The following is a 10,239-nucleotide window of genomic DNA, read 5'->3' as shown; positions in this document are numbered from 1 at the left end:
CCTGAGCTTATACACACACACTTGGCATTTTAAAATTATTGCTAAATCTGATGTCAGCTAAGTGTGTTTATTATATTTTTAATATTTATATTTAAAATATTTCATAATCTAGCAAAAAAAGACCTATCTAATAAGACTTCTGTGGGCTCCCAGAATTTACAAGGTTTTGCTATCCAAGCCTACACAGAAGAAAACCTAATGGGACCAGCAGGTGGCATAGTGGTTGAGGTACTGGACTCCCGCATAGTTAACCACAGTTTGAGACCTGGGCCTGGCAACTTGAAACTCAGGCGGGCTGTGTTTGTGTGTGTGTGTGCGTGTGCCCAAAATCCTGAGAACACAGTGGAGAAGACTGGGTTGTGGTGGTGTGGCCATCACCCCGGGGGGGGGGGGGTGTTTCTCACTTTCTGTCTCTCTGTCTCTTTGGTGAGCACATGTGCCCTATAACAAATATCTCTCAAAAAAAAAAAAAAAAAGAAGAAGAAAAGAAAAAGATGAAAAAGAAAAAGAAAACCGAAGGTATAGTATTTTGTCATTCTATCTACATGTTTTTATTTGCAGATTTGATTATCTTGTTGAAGGCATTGAATCCCTACAGGAAGTAGTATGAAGTATTCTGCTTTGTAGCTGAAAGATTGTAAGATGAAAGGTCCTTAAACATGAAATGAGATCAGTCGTGAGCTGATGATTTAAATTGTTGTTGAAAAATTGTTTGATCTGCCACCTCCAGGGGGAAAAAACATGGTGATAGCCAAGATACAATATGATGATACGCTAATTTTTCTTTCTTAGTATCTAGATTACCATGGCAACTGGACAGAAGCTGATGAGAGCTATTAGAGTTTTTGAATTTGGTGGACCAGAAAAGCTGATACTCCAGTCAGATGTTGCAGTACCAATTCCAAAAGGCCATCAGGTAGAAATAATTACTTTACTTGGGCAGTAATTACGTATGAGTGTGAGTCTAAACATCAAGTTAGTGTTCAAAAGAAGGAGACTTAATAATTTTTAAAGACACTGAATTATGACAAAGCTTACACTGTTTATAGATATGAACTCTGACAATATTAACATAAATCTAGTAATTACTGAAGTAGATGTATGAGAAAGAATAACCTCTGGTTATAAGAAAAGTTTTGAGGTTGAGAATCATCTATGCAGTGCAATAGCTGGATTTTTCTGAATGGAGTCATATGTAGTTTTAAAAAGTTATTCAATTACAAACTTTGGTGATTTTTATTTTGCACATGGTGGGAAAATGGTTTTTTTCTGCACGTATGCTTTTTCATAAGATTTAGAAGAATTTCAATGTAGAGTTTAATCATCTTTAATGCCTTTAACAATATACTTTTGATTCAAAATTATGTATTTTTATTACTGCACCTTCCATCGCTCCCAAATCTAATTTCCTTTGCAAACCTTATGAGAGTTTTTACAATTTGGTTGTAACCTATCTTTTTAGATTTATTTCTTGTCAGTCCTTCTTCGTGAACTGTGTTGTAACAACATCGCACTTTATCTAGTTGCCCCAAGAGATGCTCTCATTTCCTCTGTCTTTGCACATGCGATTCCTTTTATCTAAAATATTCTCTTTCTCCCATTCCTAAAAAAAAATTGTACACACCTTTTAGGGCCTTCCTCAAGTATCATTTCTTCTGTAAGGCCTTCCCTTACTCTTATAGCAGAGATAATGATTCTGTAATAATTAAGGTAAAATTAGCTCCTGAAATAGTGGAGCCTCAAAATCTCAGTGACTCAACAGTAGGAAATTCTCAACTCACTAAATTCTTAAATTCCAAAATGTTGGTGGGTAGCTATTTTCCCCACAGGAACCCAGTGACCCAGACTTCTTCCCTCATGTGACTCTGCCACTTTCAACACCTCTCTTTCGAGGTCCCCATGAAAGGATGAAGCACAGTGTGGACGGCTTACTGTTTTTTTATAGTTTTTATGGGTCAGGCCTGCAAGTGGTGCTCTTTTTTTTTGCTCATATTCCATTGGCTGGAAGTTAGTCATTTGGCTACTCATGAAGGAAGCCAAGAAATAACCTTCTTCCTGTAATTCTAGAAAGAAAAAGAAATAGGTCTATGCTACACACACTTTCTTTTTTTCCACTCTTTTCCCCACATTTTTTCAATGTAATATGTAAGCCATTCTAGTTTAGCTTTTTATTTCCATGTTAGTTTGCAAAATGAAAATGTGAGCTTTTTGAAGGCAAGGACCTATTTGGTTGTTTTTTTTTTCCTTCTATTTTTATCACTCCCATGATCAGCAGTCATGGGGTAATGCTGAATGAATACCTAAATGTTGCATGTGAACTGAAATACGTTGTCACTGCAGGTTCTAATCAAAGTGCACGCATGTGGTGTAAACCCAGTGGAGACATATATTCGCTCTGGTACTTACAACAGGAAACCAGTCTTACCCTATACTCCTGGCTCAGACGTGGCTGGGTTAATAGAAGCTGTTGGAGATGATGTATCTGCTTTCAAGGTATTATATTTTTAATTATTTTATTTAGGCTTAATATTTTTTCTTAAAATATTTTTCACATAGCTTTAAAATATGTCTATACTTAAGGCTTTACAAGGCCCTGTTACACAACTTTTGCCACTTGGGGGACTCCTCTCGCCAAAAAAGAAATGACTTTTTATTGAGAGGCCTCATTTGTTTGCATTGTTGGGAATAAATGCTGGGTACTTTCTGTGTTTTTACATTCTCACAGAATGAGCTGTGAGCCTTTCAATTTAATAGAATTATGTGAGGAAAGATAAAAAAGGAAATTATACTATTTTCTTAACTCTCAATAATACACAAATCAACATAATTTTGACTCCATTTATATATTTAGCTTTGCAAAATAAAAAGGAATGTTAATTCTTTAGAAGTATAAATAAAATATGAAAAAAAAAATTAAGTTCACATGTACAGTTTCAGAGCTTTGACTCAGACCAAGGTCAATGAAAGTGTTATGATCGGGGCTTTTGTTATATATATGCCAAAAGACATAAAATGTAGATAGTATATTCATAGCATACTCATGTTCTAGCATCTTTGCTCATTATTCCTTGACCTACTCAACTGTGGCAGCACATTTACCAAAATTGGCTGAGACAAAGAAGATTAACATGCCCCTGAACAGAAGAAAGGCGGATTCACACAGCTTTTCACTCCTCAGCTTGTGGCAGTCTGGCTTCTGCCCCGTGCTCCACTGGAAGGATTCTTGCTAATGTCACTAATGGCCTCTAAGTTGTCGGGAGTTAATGGGCCTTTTATGTCATTACCAAAAGACATAAAATGTAGATAGTATATTCATAGCATACTCATGTTCTAGCATCTTTGCTCATTATTCCTTGACCTACTCAACTGTGGCAGCACATTTACCAAAATTGGCTGAGACAAAGAAGATTAACATGCCCCTGAACAGAAGAAAGGCGGATTCACACAGCTTTTCACTCCTCAGCTTGTGGCAGTCTGGCTTCTGCCCCGTGCTCCACTGGAAGGATTCTTGCTAATGTCACTAATGGCCTCTAAGTTGTCGGGAGTTAATGGGCCCTTTTATGTCATTATCTTTCTTGACTTCTCTGTGACATTTGACACTCTTAACCACTTAACTTTTTCTTAAAAAACAAAAAACAAAAAAACACACAAGTTTTTTTATGGCTCTGTGACATCATTTTTTCCTCACTCCCCCTTCTTCCAAGAGCATCTTTTTTTCGGTTTTCTCTTTTCCTGGATGCTTCTAAAATCTTGGTGTTGTCCGGGCCTTTAACACCTGGCTTAGACCTCTGCCTTTTGTACGCTGTACCTTATTCATGATGATCTCCTGGATTCTTAGGGTTTCTATGATCACATGTTGTAGCTTTAGGTTAGAATTGTCTATGAAGCCCTGGACAGACCTGCGCTGTCTACTACAGTAGTTACTAGCCGTATGTGGCAATTTAATTCAAATGAATTTAGATTCAAATAGAAAACTCTGTTTCTGAGTTAAGTTTGCAACATTCAAATGCTTAGACACCCTAATGTCTAGTGGCTAGCCGACTAGACAGTGCAGACTTGGATAGAACCTTCCCATCATCACAGAAAGTTCTCTTGGAGAGCACTGGAGCCACGTGGACAACTTCGAGGAACCTCTTACTCGAAGTGTTGAGAACTGAGCTCTTCTGCAGACTACTCCTCTCTTGGATGCATCTTGGTGATTATCTGGGTTGAATGCTTATCTCCTTGCTCTACTGTACCAGCTCTTCCTTACTGACAGCGTTTTCTCTCTCCTTCCATTCCCACTGCCTGTGGTTTAGTTGAAGTTATTTTCTGTTCTTTATTGCACCCCTGACCTGGATTTCTATTATAGATACTTACCACTCTCTCCCCTTATCCCTTAAATCTGTCCTTACTCTGGTTAGAATTGTCCTCTAGAATGAAGAATGTAAAAACAGTTGTTTTATACCTCTATTTTAATTCTACATTCATCCCTTATAGATTCATGGTATTGTTGAAATTTCTTAATATTATGAATAAAGATTATTTTATGCTCTCTCCCACCTATCTTTCCATTCTTGTTTCCCACTCCTTCACACCCTGGAGTTTATTTCTTAGTATGGACTGTTCCTCCTTCCCTGTACATTCAAAGCTCATCTCCGTGCCTTTATTCCTATTGGCTCTTTTGCTTGGCAGAATTATGTGGAAACTTACAAATGTGAATTCAAGGGGCTTTATGCCCTCATTTATTTCCTTTCTGTTTTATTTCCAAAAGTGATTATGTATATATGTGAGACTACTTACTCATGGAGAATAAATCCTGGTAATTTCTCAGCATTTATTCCTGCCCCTATTCCTTTGCTGACTTTGTTTCCTTCACCCACTAATGACTCCTCTCAGTTCTAATTTTCAAAATCTTATTCAATCCTTCAGTTCTTCCCTCAAATATTAGCTTCTCAGTGAAGCGATTCTTTTTATTTTATTTATTTATTTTTGAGAGAGATTTTTGCTATTGGACATGTGTGCTTGCTGGAGACACAGAGAGAGAGAAACAATGAGAAATCACCCCCCTCTCCCCCAGGGCAGATGGCCACACCACAGTCCCTTCTCCTTTCAGGATTTTGGGCATGAATGCACATGCACTCAGCATGTTTCTAGCTGCTAGGTCCAGGACTTGAACCGCAGTAGGTCTTGTGTGAGTTTGCCACCTGCTGGCCACTCAATGAAATTATTCTTAATTCTCATAACTTGGAGGAAATTTTCTTTTTCTTATACCTATCTTTGATGCCTTATCACGTTTGCCTTGCTTTGTGATTATTTTTATCCTCCTTTCTGAGCCTCGAGTTTAAGATTCTGGAGATTAAGGACAGTGTCTTACTATTATTATCCCTTGCAGAATTCAAAGTAGTGCCTTTCATATAGTGAATTCTTAGAGAATGTTTGATTAATCCTAACTTAGTCTTACCTGACCACTTGTAGGTGACATTGTTATGTGGTGCAGCATTTCTTGGGCTCTTGGGTTCCTTTTAAATCTTTTCCATCTCTATCTCACTGCATAGTGCTGTTGCTTTTTCAAATTTCTTTATTGTAGGACCAATTAAAGTATACTAGGTGGTCATTGCCTTATCATTTTGTCTGTTTCAAGGAATATTTATCATTTTTTCAAGGAAGAGGAGGTAGAGCTTCTCTTTATCATGGGCAGTCTCATTTCCTCCTAGGAGGTACATCACATTGGACCTATGCAAGCCTGTATAGTCCTTGACTTTACCCTCAGTCATGCATCTGCTTTTTCTTGGTGGGCCAGCAGACATGTATTGAGAGCTGACTGTGTTTCTAGTACTGTGACAAATACAGAAGCCTTGCTCATCCTGCTAACATGGCTTTCTGCTTTGGAGAACATGCATGAGAAATGCTAGACATGCAAGGGTGAGGACATCCATGCAGAGAATTGAACAGGTATTTGGTGTTTGGAAGAAACTTTAAATTTTATTTCTTTCTTTTCCCTAGTATTTTGCACAAAAAATAATGGTTTGTATTGACCACCATTTACTAACTGCTTGGTTTGAGGATGTTACTAAACTTTTCTATACTTCAATTTCCTCACATATGTAGTGGCCACTAATCTGAAGTGGACGTAATACAGGTGCCCACCTCACAGGCTATTGTGGAGATCCAGTTAGACAATGCACAGAAGACATCTAATGCAGTGCCTAGCATAGTAAGCACTCCACAAAGCTGAGTTATTGTTGTTGTCATTGCTGTGGCACTCAGGGCATTCTCCTTCCCTTCATTTATTTTTCCCATTTCCCTTCATTGTTTTTTTTTTGTTTGTTTGTTTGTTTTTTATCGGTTCCCCCTTATAAAACATTTAAAAATTTTTAGTATTTTTAAGTCATTTTATGAAACTGTCAGAGGTACAAGGCAATATGTAAGTACTCATTTGTTTCTTGTGTGATAAAGCTTGCATTGTAAGTGATTTTACCCATTTTGACATAATGTTTAAACCCTGGTACATTTATTCATTTATGTCTTCCTCCCAGAAAGGTGATAGAGTTTTCACTACCAACACGATCTCTGGGGGCTATGCAGAGTATGCTCTTGCAGCTGCTCATACGGTTTTCAAACTTCCTGAAAATCTGGACTTTAAGCAAGGAGCGGCCATTGGTATCCCGTATTTTACTGCTTATCGAGCTCTGTTACAGAGGTAATAACACATTCTGTCCATTTTGCAGCCAATGCCAAAGAAGGGCAAATATTAACTGCCAGTCTTCCTGTTGTCTATACATCCATTTTCATTTCTGGTTACTAGTTACTTACCATTAAACATTGATGGAGTAGAAACTGTTCTAATCTGGAGTTGTGCTAATTATTGGGGACACAAAAAAAGAGCAACACTGTCTTCAAGAAAGATGTATAGGCTAGTAAGGAAGATAGACATAAGAGTGATTATATACATATATATATATTCACACACATACATATATATAACGTGAGAAGTACAGTGATTAAAATTACATAGAAATTTTGGATCACAAGGGATATGCTTGTGATGTTGATGTAGGGCTTCCTGGCAAACTATAAACCTTAGATTATTTTATAGCCACAATTCAAAAGATGTTATCTATTAGAGTCATCTGGGTGGTTACTTAAAAAGTACACAAAGGGCCCTGTCCCAGACCCACTGTACAATTTCTCGGCTGGGATCTAAAAATGTACAATTTAATTAATTCCACTAAGTGTTTGAAAAGGATCAGAAGGAGTTCACTTGGGGAGGAGTAGCTAGTAGAGGAAAGCACATTTAAGATGGTTAGAATAGCTTGGTATATAGGGAAAACAGCAGGTGTGTGGGAAGAGCTTATTTGGTTTGGTTTTATAGGAAAGAAACTTTCAAGACAGAGAATGGCAAAAATTAAGTAACCTCTCAATTAGTTTCAGCTCTCATTATCAAATAGGGAGGTTTCAGATTGTGAAAAGCTAGATTATAGCACTCACACATTGTTCTTTGAGGGACAGGGGCTGTGCTGTGGTCATATCAGTGGGTTGTTGAAATCACTTCTCTGCTGTGTGAAGGATGGTTTCCAGGGAAGGAGTGAAAAGAGAGATAGGCAGGTCTTACAGGAATCTCCTCTAGATAGAATTGGGCTAGAACAAGCGTCATGGCAGCATGGTAGAAGAGGTAGAGAGGAAAGGATAGCTATTTGGTTAGGGGAGTATTCGTTGATTGGTTGCAGAGAATGAGGAAGAAGAGCTCCTCCTGTAGTTCTAGATTTCTAGCTTGAGTAATCTTTAATTGTGATAAAGAAAAGGAAGTTTGTGTTCAGTTTTAAACATCTCAATGGAGGAGTCCAGTAGCCTGTAGGATAAAAGAGTGTGAAGCTTGAAGGCTCTAGGTATAAACTTGTGGACGTAGGGATAGAAGTGAGAGGTGACAGGATAAGGAGTGATTGAAATCACTCAGGGAGTGAGAAGAACAGTGGAATAAGAATAGCACCCCAGAGAATATAAACATTTAAGAGTGTAGTCAGATGAAAAGGGGAGTCCTAAGAGATCCAAAGGGAGTGAATTCCAAGGCCAGCAGAGTCTAGAAGTCATAGGATTTGTGAAACATCTGGTAAAAGTGTGGGCTTTGAAGACAGAAAGACCTAGGTTAGAGTAATATTTTCGCCTAGTACCAGCTATATGGCCTTGGGCAAGTTACTTTCCCAACTCAGCTACAGTTTAGTGATTTGAAAAACATAGATAATAACAGCACTGACCTCCTAGGGGTATGGTGAGAATTAAATGAGATAATGTATGGGAAACTGTCGGTACAGTACCTGGCACAGATTAAGTGGTCAGTGGATGTGGTAGTAGGAGGAGCAGAAGTTGGTATTGCTACCAGGGTGGGAGGCTAGCTGGTAAGTGTAGCAGCGAGGTCTGTTCAGAAAATAACTAACAGCTGAGCAAAGCAGTTGAAAGTCATTGGTGACTTTAGTCAGGTCATTTTCAGTAGAGGGGTGGGACAGAAAATCGGTTGCCTAAGTTGAGGAAGAAAGAAGAAATCAATTCCTTGAATGAAGACTACTCTAAGGAAATGGGGAGACAGGACAGTTATTTGATCAGAGTACTGGGATCAAAGGTTGTTTTAAAGCATGGACAAGACTTAAACACATTTATTGCTGGGAAAAGATCTAGCAGGAGAGTAGCAGGTGGAACATGATCCTGCAAAAGCTAGGATGAACTGAATTAGGACAGAGGTAGAAAAATTTATTGTAAGTACTGAAAGGGCAGCTCATCTGTAAAACCTAGAGAAGGTAAAGATGGTATAATTGCAGAAATGTTTATAGATAGTGAGGGGAGTGTTTTAGGAGCTTACATGTGATTGCTTCAGTTTTCCTAATTAAGTTGGAGGCAAAATGATCTTTTGAGAGTCAGAACTGATGGGTCATCAAAATGCATGGTCATGTGATTTTCTTCTTTAGTCCTTCAACATTTGGATACCATTTCAGGGAAGTTAGGTTTCATTAATCCAGGCCTGAAATACTGGTGACAGTAGAGTAGCGCAAAGGAAATGAGAGTACTGGGGAGGTGGGGGGTGGGGTTGAAGGGAGGCAGGAAGCAGTTGGGATCATCCACTCTGGAGTCTAGGCTGAATAGGGGAGGAGGTGAGACCAGGAGAGCAGCAAGTAGGCACAAGTGGAGCAGCTGAGAGACAGTATTCTCTTTAGTTGAAGAGAGGTTTAGAGAATCAAAAGCTTACAGCACTTGGATACATTATTGTCATCATGTTGTTTATTGATGTTCAATAATTCCTAGGTTGAAAGGTTGTTAGTATTTACCAGATTAAGCTGTGGGAGAGAGTGGCTAATGTGGAGAGTTTAGGAGTTGTGATGCTAGATTTTCTGCCTGGTGAATATTGAAATCAAGATTGGGACTGGATTTGGGGTGGAGAAGAAAGCCTGTGTGCTGGATATTAGAGTCTTCGGTGACTAGGAGACAGTAGGGGACAGCAATCTGGAAGGCCAGGCCAAGTGCCTAGGCCTCTGCCATAATTCCCAGGGGAAGATGATTATGTTAGGGTTCTCTGGAGAAGCGGAATCCACAGATTGTATATGTGTGTCATTGTATATTGTATTAGGACTTTCCAGAGGGAGAGGACCAACTGGAGTTGTGTGTGTTTATCTAAGAGAAAGGAATTGAGAGAGGGAGAAGAAGAGAGAAGGAGAGGACCTATTAGGTGACTCACCTGATTATGGAGACTGAAAGGTTTCATGACAGGCCATCTGCAAACTGCAGACCGTGGGATGCCAGGAGCGTAGCTCAGGGAAGCCAGTGGTGTAACTCTCAGTCAGAGGCTAAAAGCCAGAGAACTCCACTGGGGCGAGGTAGTGTGGAGGTGCAAGTCCTGGAGTCCAAGCCTAAGGGTCTGAAGCCCAAGGGCAGGAGGAAAACGATGTCCCAGTTTTAGGAGAGAGATGGAATTATCCTTCCTTTGCCATTTTGGTTCTACCTGAGTGCCCAGCTGATTAGATGGTGCCCACCTACATTGAGGGCAGATCGTCCCCGCCCAGTCCACTGATTACATGCCAGTCTCCTCTGGAAAAACGTTCATAGACACACCCAGAAATACTAAGCAGCTCACTAGTTATCCCTTAATCTAGCCCAGTTGACACCTAAAATTAACAGTATTTCTCTCTCTCCCTGCCTCTCTCTTTCTCTCTCTCTCTCTTTCTCTCTCTCTCTCTCTCTCTCTCTCTCTCTCTCACACACACACACACACAC

General features: G+C 39.3%; 1 protein-coding gene across 2 annotated transcripts in view; it reads left to right on the top strand.

Moving 5' to 3' along the window:
* The window catches only part of CRYZ (crystallin zeta), a 34,667-nt gene that overhangs the window by 6,460 nt on the left and 17,968 nt on the right, over nucleotides 1–10,239 (top strand). For both annotated transcript variants that reach the window (XM_006146039.3, XM_006146040.3), the window contains exons 2-4: nucleotides 793–916; nucleotides 2,341–2,493; nucleotides 6,519–6,682. In XM_006146039.3, the coding sequence (XP_006146101.1) occupies nucleotides 806–916; nucleotides 2,341–2,493; nucleotides 6,519–6,682 (428 nt within the window). In that variant the 5' untranslated portion in view covers nucleotides 793–805. The remainder of the gene's footprint in view (nucleotides 1–792; nucleotides 917–2,340; nucleotides 2,494–6,518; nucleotides 6,683–10,239) is intronic.

This window comes from Tupaia chinensis, unplaced genomic scaffold (genome assembly GCF_000334495.1).
Source record: "Tupaia chinensis unplaced genomic scaffold, TupChi_1.0 Scaffold000164_1, whole genome shotgun sequence".
Classification (NCBI taxonomy): domain Eukaryota; kingdom Metazoa; phylum Chordata; class Mammalia; order Scandentia; family Tupaiidae; genus Tupaia; species Tupaia belangeri.
This window is presented reverse-complemented; position numbering and strand designations above follow the sequence as displayed.